Source organism: Sander vitreus, chromosome 22 (assembly GCF_031162955.1).
Source record: "Sander vitreus isolate 19-12246 chromosome 22, sanVit1, whole genome shotgun sequence".
Taxonomy (NCBI): Eukaryota; Metazoa; Chordata; class Actinopteri; order Perciformes; family Percidae; genus Sander; species Sander vitreus.
This window is the reverse complement of record NC_135876.1, coordinates 17226945-17242360: the sequence shown is the minus strand read 5'-3', so window position 1 is coordinate 17242360 and position 15416 is coordinate 17226945. Positions and strand designations below refer to the sequence as shown.

Here is a 15416-nt window from a genome sequence, read left to right as displayed (position 1 = left end):
CAAATGAAAGGTTTTACTGTAGAAGTTGACTTTGAATTACTGTAAAAGATTATAATTATCTTACTAGACTGAGTCCCACTTATAAATATATGTAATAAACATATATTTTTTTAACAAATAATACATTTACATAATGCATTATAATGTGTAATAGTAATGTGTATGTAACCTTACAACTTGCATCTCCCTCCCTGCTCTCTGTAGTGCCTGACTACATAAGTGTGTTTGTGTGTTTTGTTGTTCTTGTATGTCCTTGACCCTTTTCTGTTGCTGCAGTGTAACATAGCAGGCAAAGAAACAATCAGTGTGTGCGCCTCCTTGGAGACTGAGTGCTGTTAGGTCTGTCCCCGGGAGACATTTGTTACTCACTGCCCTCATTATGTGGCTCAGGGAGACCTACATATCTCCCCAGCTCATTATCAGCCACTGATACATCAGTCCCCATCACTCCTTGAGCTGGTTTACATTACATTAGTTTTGGTTTCAAAAGTGTTATTAGTATTGGGTTCACTGGTGTAATTGCTGTTTCAATATTATTTTATTGCTATCCATGCTGAAAGTATTGCCTCAAAACAAATAGACTGGTGCTAGAATTTAAACATCCTTTGTTGTGTGGATTAGAACAGCTATGTGGTGTCCACATGACATGTGTAAAGCACTACCAATATCATAATCCTTGTAATTGTCATAATATGTTATGGAGAAGGTGGAGGATGACACTGGACAGGTGTGAAGTCAGGCTGTGATCGTCATATGCCACAGCTAACGGCTCCACTGCTGAGGAATGTCAAGGGCCAGCGGGGTGCGAGTTCCCTTTACTGTAGCTCTCCCTTTGTGTACGTTTGTGTACAGTTATTAATATGTTCCTCTTGTGTTTCCATAGATCCACGGCGTGTTGAGAGTGGTGATGGAGCCGTTGCTGAGTGATATGCCTCTTGTTGGAGCTCTGTCTGTGTTCTTTCTCAAGAAGCCAGTAAGTCCAGACACTAGTGATACAGTATGACACAAGTCAATTCAATTAAACCTGTTGTACAGAGCAGTCTGAATAAATGCATTATGAATAGAGTAGAGGCTAGTAAACTAGGATTTGTGATGTTGAAAAACAAAAACAGGTCCCTTCTTAGTCTTTTCCAGCACCTGAGATGGTGCAGCAGAGCAACACATTACCCATACAGTGTTAAACTTTCTTTTTACTTGCACTAGATGCTTTCTTTGTGTTCTCTTTATTCAATATTTGCACCAAGGTTGACCCTATTTCTGTAAATATCACAAAATATCCTGAATATCTTGTGTACCCCACTTTGGTTTTCTAACTATTTGTTAGAACATGGCACCTCATAAAACAATTCCCTCCTTGGTTTTCTGCTTTCTTATCGGTTTGCCTCTTTCAGGCAATATAATGCATGTAAATTGGTCTTCAAATGTTTGTTATATAAGTCAAATCACAGCTGAATCACAGTACAATGTGTTCCCTTCATTTTACAACCCTAACTTTCATTGCTATCAGCATTATCTCGCAGCATCAACACTTTCCATGATTTGCATTTCACATTGCCAGTTGTTTGCATATCTAATATTTCCCAATGCACATTCCATCAATCTCCCTTTCCAACCCCTATGCAGAGCCACTGCTGCACAGCTTAACAATGTTTGGCCGATTTATACCAAATGGGAGGGCCCAGTGGAACTATAGCGGAGCTTTAAATAGCAACAGATCCAGCCAGCCCTACTTTGGCAGATTTCTCTACCCCAGGCACTCAGCTAAAGCTCAAGGTGGAGATATTACTGTAGGAGGCTGAAAGGAAAAGGCAGCAGCCCTAGTCAGTAAATCGTGCTGCAGTCCAAAACACACACACACACACACACACACACACACACACACACACACACACACACACACACACACACACACACACACACACACACACACACACACACACACACACACACACACTATATACACACTTATACATCTCAATCTTCTTTCTGCTTTCAGATGAGGAACAGTACTTTGGTATATTGGAGGAGCGAGCAAATAAATTGCAAAAGTAATTTCCTGTGGGCAAAAGTATCTCAACATTGTGTACCCTGGAATTCAAGTAGCTCACCTTCCTTCTCTCAGTGTGCCATACAAGGATTTATCCTGGGTGTCAAATGAAATAGAAACATTTCCAGACCATAAGTGGCCTTGACCACAGCGGGGCTGTGTGATCGCACTAACTCGACTCAGTGCACCGTAAATAAAAAGATGCAACACATTCTTCTGTGAGACCTCTAAAGAGAGTCCATGGCTCAGGCTCAACTGAACAGTCTTACTTCTTTAAATAGGGACTTTTTTTTCCTCAGACTGTGTACTTTCCATTTTCATCTAACTCTCGGCAAGAAAGCAAACATGCAATTGATTTAGTGACCAATTAACTTAAATGCAGAAACCACTAGGTTTATAGTTGGAAGACAGTGCTGTTTTTTCAGTACATCCTTGTTACCCAAATGTAGTCTTTTGACAGGCAGGGGTTTGTCCCTCCACACCACCTTCTTACAACACTTCTTCTCAAACACATCATTTACAGCCCTGCAGTGCTCCCCTCTCCCCTGTGGCGTCAGCGTATCTGCTGCAGTGTAAGCAACTTGGGCAGAAAAGTAGGGTGGGAAAGACTCATAAAGAAAGCTGCTTCAGCGCGAAGGCAGAAACAGATCAAGGCTTAGTGAGAGGAAGGATCTGTCTGCACTTCAGGTCTCAGCTGATGTCATTCACATTCTTTGATTTATTTTTTCTTCTACTGTCTTTCTTACCATACCAAATTTGACATACCTGCTGCCCGTTTAACCCAGAAAGTGAATGGAAATTGGTTTGGTTTTGTATCAGTTTCTTACTCTAGAATACTACTGGTACTTGGACCATGTCCCTGATCTACTAATGAAACCTCTGAGGCTTGCTGCTGCTGTTATAAATATTTTAGTGAGCAGTTTTTGAATACATTTCCATACAGGGATCTGTGCTTTCTGACAACTTGTTGTTACTCATAAACTGTTGCTAATTGTGCACACAGCATATGTTTATACGCTCGAGTGAACTTAGATGAAACAAATGTAAAAGGTAAAAACAATACACTTAAATATACAAGGCCAGAGAAAGTCTTGGTTTATTTATTTTTATTTACTGGTATTCTGGAGCCCCAGAATAAGTCAGACGTTTCTTACATAATGAATATGGCAACAATATAGTAGGTAAAGTAGTGCTTTGTTTAAAAAATAAATGGACTAAAACAATAGGAACTTATCCGTAGAACTTTTGATTTATATTATTTTTGCTGCAATTTGTGTAGGACTCACTGTCGCACCTGTTATTAATGAACAGTATTTGTTGGCCAGAGAATAAAATGCCAAGTGGTAAATGTAGCACAAGGGGCAGGAAACAATAACATTAAAGTGCTCATATTATGCTTTTTGGCTTTTTTCCCCCTTTCCTTTATTGTGTTATATATCTTTTTTGTGCACGTTATAGGTTTACAAAGTGAAAAAGCCCAAAGTCCACCCCAAAGGGACTTACCATCTTCCAGAGAAAACACTGTTCACAAACTGCTCCAAACAGCTCCACATGCGTCACTTTGTAACACACGTTATAATGCTCACCTAGCTGCTAGCATGGCACTCCCTCATGCTCTGCAACTGACTAGCTAGCAGTACTTACAGTTTATGTACGACTCCCAACAAAGCTAGCTAAAGCTAAAACAGAGAGCTCAACACATAGGGTGAAAAGAGGAGCTGCAGCAATGTGCAGTACAACAAATACAGTATATGGTGTTTTCTGAAAATTAAACCACATAAACCTATGCTGATACAACCTCTAAATACAATTATGAACCTGAAAATGAGCACTTTGTTATGATCAATTTAAAGTAATTGACACTTTTCTGCTAAACCTATATGTTCTCTCTCTCTTTTCTTTTTTTCTTTCTTTTAGCTTCTGGACATAAACTGGACTGGCCTCACCAATATACTTGACATTCCTGGGCTCAGGTAAGTCTGCTCAAACTTACTTTTGTCAAGACATGTCTTTGTTGGTGTCTGTGAAAGATAATGAAATGAACCTTGAGATAGAGTTTTCAAACAAGTAGGAGTTTTTTAGTGTTTGGTTTCAGGAAACTGGACACATTCCTATATTCTTTCACGCCATTGAATCAATCATATACTCTAGTACTGCACAGTATAACTGTGCAACGTTTTTTTAATTTGTTTTGAACCCATTTTACCTTTGAAAAATGTGCTAATTTAGCCTTTTAAGAGTGTCAATGGTTAACGGATAAAGTCAAGATTATCAAGTTTTAAAAAAAACAGAATTTATTATTGACCTGATACTTAATCTGAAAATACATACTGTAGGCTGTACTTTCACTTTGTACTTTCTTGTCCAGTACCTGAGAAGGAAATTCCACCAAATGTGCTGAAAGTATTTTCTGCACACATTACTGTGAATGACCAGGTTAAGATAATAGTTAAATAATCTAACTGGGATGAAACTTATCAGATCAGAACATGTGCTGCTTGTAGCCTGTTTTTCTCATTCCTGCTTAGTTTGTCTTGCTTTTATTACTGTGAGTGTCTATTCTCCTTGGGTAGTTGTGTGGGCTGAGTGCAGAGTAATTGAGAGTTGATTAAGAGATGCCAACAGCCCAACACAATTACTCGCTGCTGTCTTGAGTGGTTCATACATTATTTACACCCTAAATAAAGTGACACATGCATGAATGCTGCATGTGATTTTCTTGGATTACAGCTGGTGGTCATATACCCTGCTGATGTGGACAGACATGTTGACACAGGCAGAGCTCAGTGGCCGGTCTCTGTCAACTTTTCTGTTGAGTCCTCCACGGGGGTGAAATTGATCCATGTAACTTTTGCAATGCAATGAATGTGAGTTTGTGTGTGTGTAGGGGCACGTATGCCTGTGTGTGTCGGTGTGGGTGTTTTGGTCGTGGAGGAAAGGCGGGCACGTGCAGAAAAAGAGGGGTAAGCTGCTGTAGGAGAGACCCAGATGGTGAAATCGTAGCTGCAGCGACAGAGTTTCTTGAATGCAGCAACAGACAGACAGACAGACGGACAGCGTCAGCTGCTAACATGAAGGCTCCCAGTGGGTCTCCCTTAAACCCTGTCATTATCATTATGCAACAAATGTCTTACTTGTGTTCATGTTGTGATGTGTCATCGCTGTTGAGCTGGCTTCAGACTCAGAATCAAAACAAGACTAGGAGTCTACAGCCATGCTACCGGCTCTGTTAGGCTGATCTCAGGCACAGCGGCGCTTTGAGAGAAATGCTAATGCTGGCATGCCAACAGGCTGACAATAACAATTTTAACATGTTGACGTTCAGCAGGTGCAGTTGTTTAGCATGTTCACCATCTTAGGTTAGCGTGTTAATGTTAAATTAGCACTAAACTCAAAGTGCAGCTGAGGCTGATGGGAATGTCATTCGTTGTGCAGTTATTTGGTCATTAGTTTTGTATTGCCAGACCTATCTCCACAACGCTGCAGAGTAAAGTCTGGCCCCTCCACACATTCATTCCTGGATAGGAGAAAAAAATGTTCTGACATTGCAATCCTTTAAACCAATCACAGTCGTCTTGGGCGGCGCTATAAGCTCCAGTTGCAAAGACGGTGGATCTGCAAAATGGTCTTGGGAAGGAATATTTGCATCCCGCAAAAGAAAACGCCACATTCAATATTAAAGTGAAGTGAAGTAAACTATTCACACAATACAGTAAAGTGAGCTATATACATTTGCTGGATACATGGTTAAATGTAATTAGCTCTTACCAGTGTGTATTATTATTATTATTATGGAAAGTGGTAAGAAGAAGGGAGGGGGGTTGCACTGTATGTGAGAGAGAAGTGGTGCAATCCCGGTCATGTGCATGTGAAGGTGCGGTTATGTCCGTACTGTCTACCGAGGGAGTTTACATCCGCCATTGTGATCACTGTTTACATCCTACCATCTGCTGATGCGCAAGGACTGTGAGGAGGTGGATTTAGGAGGCTGAGGAGGCACTGCAGGACTGCTTAGAGTCTGCAGACTGGGACGTGCTCTGTGAGCCACATGGGGAGGACATCAATAACATGACAGACTGCATCACAGAGTACATTAAATCCTGAGAAAACATCACCATGTCCCACCAGACTGTACGCTGCTTTCCCAATAACAAGCCGTGGATCACCAGTGACCTTAAGATTCTTCTAAATGAGAAGAAGAAAGCTTTCAGGTCAGTGGACAGAGAGAAACTAAGGAAAGTGCAGCACCAACGGCGGGAGAAACTGAGGGAGTGTTAGGACTCATAGAGGAGGAAGCTGGAGGCCAAACTGCAGCAAAACAATGTGAAGGAGGTGTGAACGGGGATGAAAGAGATACCCGGGTGTGGGGATAGAAGCAGACAGACACCAGGCAACCAAAGTTGTTATGATTCATCATTTGTACCAAATGTCATGGCAATCTATCCAATAGTTGTTAAAGATGTTTACTCTAAACCACAAATGTAAACTCATGGTGTCGTCAGAAGAAAAGTCAGGGGATCACAAAGTCATTAAAATTCATCCTCAAGGAACCCTGGACTGTAGAAATGTTTATGCCAAGCCATCCAATAGTTGTTGAGATATTTCAGTCTGAACCAAAGTGGACCTACATACCACCCTAGAGATACCCATCTCTAGAGTCATACCGCTACCAAGGCTAAAAACATTACTATCTGTCAAAGGATAAAATAAATGTGTCTTTGATGTGGTTCACAGGACAGTAAAACACGCAGTACCATACTTTACATACTGTATATTATAAAGTTGGAGTGTGCATGTCTGCAGTCAGCACTCTTGTCCTATAATGAATGAATAAAACTGTCCCACTTTTGTTACTTTGCATGCAGACACACAATCAGGTGCGTGGGGTGTTCCAGTGTTTACGCCAGGGGAGCAACAAAAATGCAGCAATAAGCGCTGATGCAGCAGGAATCCCTTTACACCTTCTCAGCTCTCAGCTGGAGAAAAGCTCCGTCTCTGATCAGTCAGCCAGCAGAGAATCATAATGTTTCTAATCGGCTCACAGAGAAGAGCTGTAGCCTGCTGTTCCATTGGAAGATAAGCTGATTGATCAAATAAATGTTTCTCCTGACTCCAGACACAAACACAGCCGGCTAAATTGAGTTAATTTCATTGTTTTTTTTGTCAGAGTAGATGGTGTCTGTGTTGCTTCAGTGCTGTTTTAGAGCAGGAAAGGAAGTTTCTGTCTTTAAAGGATTTTCAACTGGTTCACAGTCCCGAAGGAGCCTCAGGAATTGTCACTTGTCTATAGAAATGACTCTCACCTGTCTAAGGTTAGGACTTACCCATTACATTAGTTGCCTTTATGACAGAAATAAAATATAAGGGTGTAATTTACTGCAGGCATTTCAAAAACATCACCTTGTATTGGATTCACAATCTTGAACAAATTCAATTAAATGAAACTTGAGCAAACTCAGAACTACTAATGCTCTAAGATGTCAAATAACTGCTGGCTAATTATACATTGCTGACATCTGGGTGGTTTGACACTTTTGACAGTTATCATTATGAGTTGCTATAAAAAGGTTTGGAGTTTGAAGGACCTTAGCCAACTGTGTAACAGATTGTTCATGCTGATTATTAATCGTTAAAAAAAATCCATTTAGATACTTATACTTACTTACTTCATACTTTTCACTTATACTTTTTACTGATTAGGGCCGCCCATGATCATTGTTATGATTAGTTAGCTAGATCATTTCCCAGAATAGATAAGTGGTGTAGCCAGACCACACTTTAGTGGAGAATGGTCCTGGGCCTAATTCAGCAAGACATAGGATAGGATAGGAATTTTCAAAATGTATACCACACCAATTACATACAGGCTGTCATCTAGCGACTGTAAGTTGCTACACTTTTGGACAACTAGAAAGCACATGGGATAGGTGTATCAGGTCCTGTGTATTAGTAAATATCTGATTTATTAGGATAGATGTCTGACCATGTTGATGTATCTCCCATGTCGGCAGTTAAGTGTTTCCCGTCGCCCATTTTTTAGACTTAGCCGGTGTGTTTTCAGAGTCCTGGTATCACTCCAGAGACAATTTCACGATCACTTCCAGTTTACGAACACATTGTGATATATGGAAAGCTGTGCCTTAATCACAACTGTTTTTCTTCGAGTGACAGACTGAGCAATAACACCCGATGATGAATTTTCACTCTAATTCCATTTTTTCCAGCCGTGATTGCAATTTTCCAGCAGTGCCACGGCAGCTAAATGAATAAAGGGAAGCTTGGCGGTAATGCCATTCGCTGGCCTCGTTGTCGTTGTCACAAAGTGTTGAATCATTAGTGGAACAGATAGACATTCAGAGGGCTAGCAGCACCAACATGCTTGAACTGACTCCAATTTTCCTATCTTCTCAAATGTAAATCAGAAATGTACTGTACTAAGCAGAGATTAAAGGAGAACATTTATAACCCAAGGGCACCCTTACTGTCTATTAAATAATTCATTGCTTCATTCTGTTTATCTTCCCTTCTCTCAACCCTCTACTGTCCTTACAGTGGCTTCTCTGACAGTCTGATTCAAGACATTATCTACAGCTATCTGGTTTTACCCAATCGTATCACCATCCCACTGGTCGGGGATGTGGAACTTGCCAGGCTACGCTTTCCCATGCCAAAGGTATAATGGTTAAATGCAATTAAACAGGTGGTTCAATGTGCCTCTTTATGAGGGAATTCATGGTTAGTAGCTGAACGTCCTTGATAGTCCAATCTCAGTGGGCCTGTGTGATGTGTGTTTTATTATTCTTTCTGTAATAAAAGAAAGCAGATATCAAGGTTTTGTATGTAACTCACAGCAATAAAACAGAATGAAAAAGAGCCAAAGCAGCAAAAAGCATGTCAAGGCTTTGTTGCTAATACCTGTCTCCATGGTAACAAGATAATCACTTGCAGCGTCCTTTGTTCATGAGATATTTTATTATGTTTAAGATATTTTAGGCTATAATTATTGTATGCCTTTGCACTCTTTTTGCTAATAATTCTACCAATCTGACTTTAATATGGAACCACATCAGCTGATCAATTGATAAATTGGATTAAAAAAAAGTGAATCAAAAACAAATGTTTAAGGCAGTTTCACCCAGCAATGTGAAGTAGTCAAATGCAAGCATTTGCTGCTTTTCTCTGTTTGATATTACTACAGAAATACATGAAGATACATTAAATGAAGATAAAGTAAGTTAAAAGTACTACATTTCAAATTTACACGCAGACAGATCTTGACATCATTGTCATAATTTCATCATGATGACCTGGTACCATACAGTTGTCTTTTTCATTTCTGGTCTCTGGTTAGTACAGTCATTAACTGTAATGTATATCATGAAATGAAATGTAAATAATAAAAAAAACATTAGAAATATTGTGTTTCTACCTAACCCTAGTAATAAGCCCCAGTTTTCTCTCACATTGCCTCATGGTACTCAGCAGGTAATATCACATCCTATCAAGTCAGACTCCATTGTGGCCTCGAAGTGTCAGAAGATGCTATTTCAGAGTTGCTCCCCTTAACGCTGTGCTCTGCGTGTCTCCACAGGGAGTCCTGAGGATTCACTTCTTGGAGGCTCAGGATCTGGAAGGGAAGGACACCTTTCTGGGAGGGCTGATCAAGGGCAAGTCCGACCCGTACGGTGTCCTGCAGATCGGCAACCAGCTGTTTCAGAGCAAGGCTGTGAAGGAGAGCCTCCATCCCAAATGGAACGAAGTTTATGAGGTGACAGGTTTGGGATGTCGCTTGGAGTAGGGAGCACATACTGCACATGATTATAATAGTGTAGTTTAAGTAATCCGATCATTTGTTTACAATGAAAACGAGTGTATTCTCCCAACCTGCATTACATTAATGGAGGTTATCAGTCTATTGACTGGACATGTCTGCTTGAACAAGCATCAATTGGTTGTATTCTTCATCAGGCTTTGGTGTACGAGCACTCAGGTCAACACCTTGAGATTGAGCTGTTTGACGAGGATCCTGACAAAGATGATTTCCTGGGAAGGTGAGTTTTCTCTCATTTCCTGCCCTGCTCTGATCTTATTCCACATAAGAAACAAGTTCTCAATGTGGCGGAAATGTAACAGCAAGCTTAGTTGTTATCGGCCAGCTATATATAGGAAAGCTAAGGATCTGGTATAGCATTCGATTTCAGATTTTTTTCTATTTAAAAGGGACAACGCACATTAATCAAGATGAGCACCGAGTCCAACATGTAAATGTGTCAAATTTAGCCATGCAGGCTAATTTTCATCTGCAGTCCCTAGCAGGTTGATGGCTTACATATTGTGTCTTAAACACCGTGTTGAAACCTGAGCGGAAGGTGCGTTGAAAGTATCTGTGCTAGTAGACATCAGTTAAAGTAAAGAAGAGGTGTTATTCCACAGTTCCAAGCCCAAGGGTAAAGTCAATTGATTTTACCCCAAGACTGTTACACTACACCCAGCGCTGACAACACAAAGCAGCCAATCGGTAGCTGGACCCTCTCTGTTCAGTGTTCAGATTAATTGGTGTGATTTCTCTGTTTACTGTTTGTATAATCTGAGTAATTATTTGTCATTATTCACAGCCTGATGATTGATATGACTGAGCTGCATAAAGAACAGAAGGTTGATGAGGTAAAGCATTTTTATGGCAACATTATATTACTCATTTAATTAGAATTTGTTTAGAGTTTATAGATTATACGTTTTAAAGGAATAGTTCGATATTTGTCAGGTTTTGAAGATAATTCTTTAGCCCGTCATTACAACAATCAATAGTTTTGGTCCCTTCAGTGACTTAGCTCAATGATTTAACTTTGGTGTTTTTTACACAGTGGTTTGACCTGGAAGAAGCTCCTACTGGGAAACTCCACTTAAAACTGGAGTGGCTGTCTCTGCTCTCCACTCCTGAGAAGTTGGACCAGGTACAACAACAAAAAACGAACTTTCTTGTTTTAACAAAGCTAAAGTATTGTTTGTCATAGTTTTCTGTGGCGACTGACTTTTCTGTCCTATCAGGTGCTGCGAAGTGTGCGCGCAGACAGGAGCCTGGCCAATGATGGACTATCGTCAGCACTGCTTGTGGTCCATCTGGACTCAGCAAAGAATTTGCCTGTAAGATACTGCAATGTTCACTTTGTTTTGACGGTAGCAGTGCTATTGTTCTGATGCTATAGCTTGTGGTAAAATATGGCATTAGGCATATGCAGCCTTCTTGCTCTCCATCCAAAACACACACACACACACACACACACACACACACACACACACACACACACACACACACACACACACACCACATTAGCAACACTGAACCAGTTCAGTAAGAAATACCAGTGTTGCATACTTGTTTAACTAAGGATTATTGCTCAGTGTGCAGCAATGCACCACATTCCTGTTACCATATTGTTTTGTGACATTTGATTGACTTCATCAGTTTGCTTTCACTGTAAAATTTGGTTTACACTGCACTCTGACCTCCAGGTGAACCTAACAATCAGGGCAGGTGTTTTCAATATTTTCCTCATTATCTTAGCTATTACAGACTCTTATTATGGATGTAGCCTCCAGCTCCAAACAGTTTATCAAGTTTTATGATCAAGTCACTAAACCTCAGGAATTCTGTCTTATGTCAGTATTTTTGTAGCTGTTGTCAAATGAGAACCTTAAACCTCCAAACCTCTACTTTTCAGGACTTTACAGTGTATCTAATAGGACCATAACCAAATGTGGTAAAACCTACCTGTAACCTTATGAGCCATCTCAGTCCTCATAACTCCACCTTTTTTTCTTTACTCTCTTTCCTCTTCACCCAAGAGTGTCTTCACAGGCAGCTTAGGCTGTGGAAACTTAAGTGAGAGGAGAGCATCTGGTCTAGTCTTTTGTGAGAGCAATACTTCAGAGTATAGAACAATATTTGTGAGTCCCCCAGTACCTTTGCATCCTGATAGTGTAAGCATTAGCGGTGTGCGATGACGTGGGTTGAACAGTAACAGGAGTCTTTGAAAACTTGCATATCAAAGCATGTGTTAGCTGCATGGTTTTATTGTTATGTCTAATGAAAAGTACCCCGAGTGCCCCATAACCATTAACATTAAGGACTCAGCTATGCCTTTGTGTTAGTTAGATGCATATTCTGCTTAATCCGATGCTTAGTTCAAGGCTAAAAAAATATCTGCAGTACAAAGAGCTCATAATGATCTGTGTGAATTAGTCAGCCAATTTATGTGTTGCTGCACAGATACAGAAAGCCTGTAGCTTGTTAAAAAAGTGTCTCAAAGTAGCTCCTCGAAATCTTACCTGAAGTAAACACCAATATCAGCCCTCCTGCTGCCTTTTATTTATCCCCTATATTATTCTAATTTGACACATATTTTAACATGTTTGGGTTTTTTCCCCCTCATGCCTCTAAACCATACACAACCACTCCCGATGTACTAACTGTGGGTGTGATTTTCTCCCCCAAATCTCCTTATGGCTTAAAGAGCAACCTGTCAGATTTCACCTATGACGGGTTGAAGCAAGTCTTTAAGGCTCTGAAGGTAATGTGGGAAAAATGGTTTGCATGTACAGATCACACCCTGTGTCTCATATGTGTTTCCTCAAGTGCACCATCCAACCTCATTGGATTGTGATGATTATCAAACAAGCAGAGTGAATTTTCCTTTTAAAACAAATGTGTATGAAGATGGATGATTGCATCATAGGTTTTGTGCCTTTGTTGTGATGTACACTCTTTTCTCCTTATTTGACATGATACCTTTACTAACTCATGTGATCTGGCTTGCACAAGTCTAAAATTGCACTCAAATATTTCAACCTGTTCTATTGTCATGTCTTCAATCTTTATGGTTGATTGAGAAGTTGTCATTTTCCTGTCTATCCAATATGCGGGAATGTTTCTTGTATTGGAAGTGAATTGGGTCAGTGGTTTTCAACAGCAAACCAGCAGAGCAACCCAGCTTGTGGTAGCTGATAATGTCAACCATCATGTTGAAACTTTGGTATGTGGCAGTGGCACTCCCTCAGTGCAACATCAGTTTATGGTGAAACTCACTGCAGCATTGTGCGTCTGTTTCATTTAGCTTGCCTTCACCAACCTGATAAAGACAATATATACACAAATGTGATTACTTTTTTTTTTAAGATTATTTTGTTGGGGCTTTTCCCTTTATTATATAGTGACAGTGGATAGACAGGAAAGGGAGAGAGATGGGAGATGACACGCAGAAAAGGGAAGCAGGTCCGATTCAAACCCGTGCCGCTGCAGGACTCAGCCAACATGGGGCGAACTCTTACTGGGTGAGCTAGAGGCCACCCCCACAAATGTGATTTAATTGTTAACAACCAAGTCACCATGGAAATATATGGAAATAATCGTAAAATGTGAGTTCATAGATTTGTCTCAGAGGGCTTTTAAGTATGAACAACATACAACACACTCGTTTCGGATAAGGATAAACTCCACTAAGACGGACATGTGTGCAATAGGTGTTGCTTATACACATTAGACAGAAGTAGCAGGTGTAGAATTGCAATATAGAGAAACATGATCAAATGTTTTGGCAAAACCCAAGGCATATTTAAGTTGTTTGTGCTAAGTGTCTTCTCAGTTCAAGTTGTGACATATTGAAGTGTCGGATTGTGTTAATAAGCCTGGATGTACAATGTGGAGCTTAATTCTAATGCTGGTGAGAAAGATTTGTCAAATTGAATCACCATCCTCAAGAGAAAGGATGGGTTAACGAGGAAGTTAAGCATTCCCCCCTGGCTGGTAGATAGTTAGTGTATTATGATTCTGTAAGGGGTACTGAATAATACTTTAGCTGTCAAAACCCAGCATGCTAAAATTAGAAAGAAGAGGAGACAAAGCCTGGCAGTCTCCTTGGTAACCTCTCTGCCTGCAGCCCTGCTTGTCAAACTGTGTGGTCATGTTCCTTACCCTTTGAACTATTGGTTCTTTCACCATTGTGTGCTCCATACAGAGTCTCAAGGAGCTAATGTTTGAGTTTGGGCGTTATTATGTCGTGGGATACTGACGTTTATGCATTGTGTGTCACAGTGAGGAGAATCAGCTAACACCCCTCTCTCTGATTCCCGAATAGTGTGCAAAGAAGAGTAGCAGCGAACCCAGTTCGTATGTCCAGTTTACTGTTGGACACAAAACACTTGAGAGCAAGGTGAGTCATATAGGTATCTATTATTACTATTATATGTCAGATTTTGTCGTTTCCTTTCATTATGAGAGGAAATGTTGAGTTGGCAATAGCATCTGGACAACCAAAGATTGAACACAGCAGTTATATTTAGCAGAATATTTCTAACATTCTTACACACAAAGACATATTGAAGTCCAACAGCCAACACATCTCATTCTTTTACAGTCTCTCACTGGAGCTTTCTGTTACAAAATGTTTCCCTCTCACTGTGGTATTAAAAGAGAGATGAACTGAACGTTATTGTACAAGAAAATAAAAGAAAGGTATTACTGTATAACTTCCAACATACCATTAACTGTAAAGCTAAAGAGCTTCTACACCGACGAATATTGTGTTTACCAGCTATTTTTTGTGTGCAAGTTCTATATAGAGTTCAAAAGGGAAATTATTCAGGAGAAAGAACAACATAAGTGGACCAAGTTACTTTTAATGCAGACGCTTTACTGCAAGTATGTACTGTAATGGATTTAGGGAGGTTTGTTGCTCCTTCTGTAACAGAGTTAGAAGATAGGCACTTTAATTATTTGAGGGTGTTTACAGCCACATCAAATAAATCATGTATACACGTTTGCTCTTTTCTTTTGGTAACAGAAAATAATCTGGAAAATGAACATGAACTTTGATAAAGTCATCATATTTGAAGTCCCTGAAAACAAAAACATATTTATAATGTTACGATCCTATAGGTTTATGATGTGGCCATTAGTGTGAACTATTTCAATGGTTCTGAGAAATCATGTCTTGTCCGTCAGTTCAGGATGGCGAACAGCTCAAAATGCTACAATACCCATGAGTCTTGGACCTGTTGTTGCAGATGGAAACAAAACAGGGTGCCATAATGACTGAGTTAATCTAAAAAATGACCCAGAATCCCAAAGTTCTGTGATTAGATGTGTTGCTGAAATGCACCTTGGGAGTCACAGTTAACTTTTTTTATTAAAGAACCAGATATTTTCGAATGAAGTTGTTAATCATTTGCACTAATGATTCAACCTGAAGAATTTCATACACATCCAAGTAGTTCTCCAACTGTAACGTTACCTTTGGAGAAAAACAAATGTTATTTTACGTAAAGACCAGATTCGCTCAAGATAGCTCCTCTCACTTCACAACTGTATACA

General features: G+C 40.0%; 1 protein-coding gene across 4 annotated transcripts in view; it reads left to right on the top strand.

The window, feature by feature from the left end:
• Positions 1–15416, top strand: part of esyt2b (extended synaptotagmin-like protein 2b) — a 29333-nt gene that overhangs the window by 8383 nt on the left and 5534 nt on the right. For 3 of the 4 annotated variants that reach the window (XM_078280648.1, XM_078280650.1, XM_078280651.1), the window contains 10 exons: positions 884–973; positions 3965–4020; positions 8600–8720; positions 9639–9815; positions 10016–10098; positions 10663–10711; positions 10912–11001; positions 11096–11191; positions 12562–12618; positions 14182–14256. In XM_078280648.1, the coding sequence (XP_078136774.1) occupies positions 884–973; positions 3965–4020; positions 8600–8720; positions 9639–9815; positions 10016–10098; positions 10663–10711; positions 10912–11001; positions 11096–11191; positions 12562–12618; positions 14182–14256 (894 nt within the window). The remainder of the gene's footprint in view (positions 1–883; positions 974–3964; positions 4021–8599; positions 8721–9638; positions 9816–10015; positions 10099–10662; positions 10712–10911; positions 11002–11095; positions 11192–12561; positions 12619–14181; positions 14257–15416) is intronic. The other variant, XM_078280649.1, reaches the window with a different exon arrangement.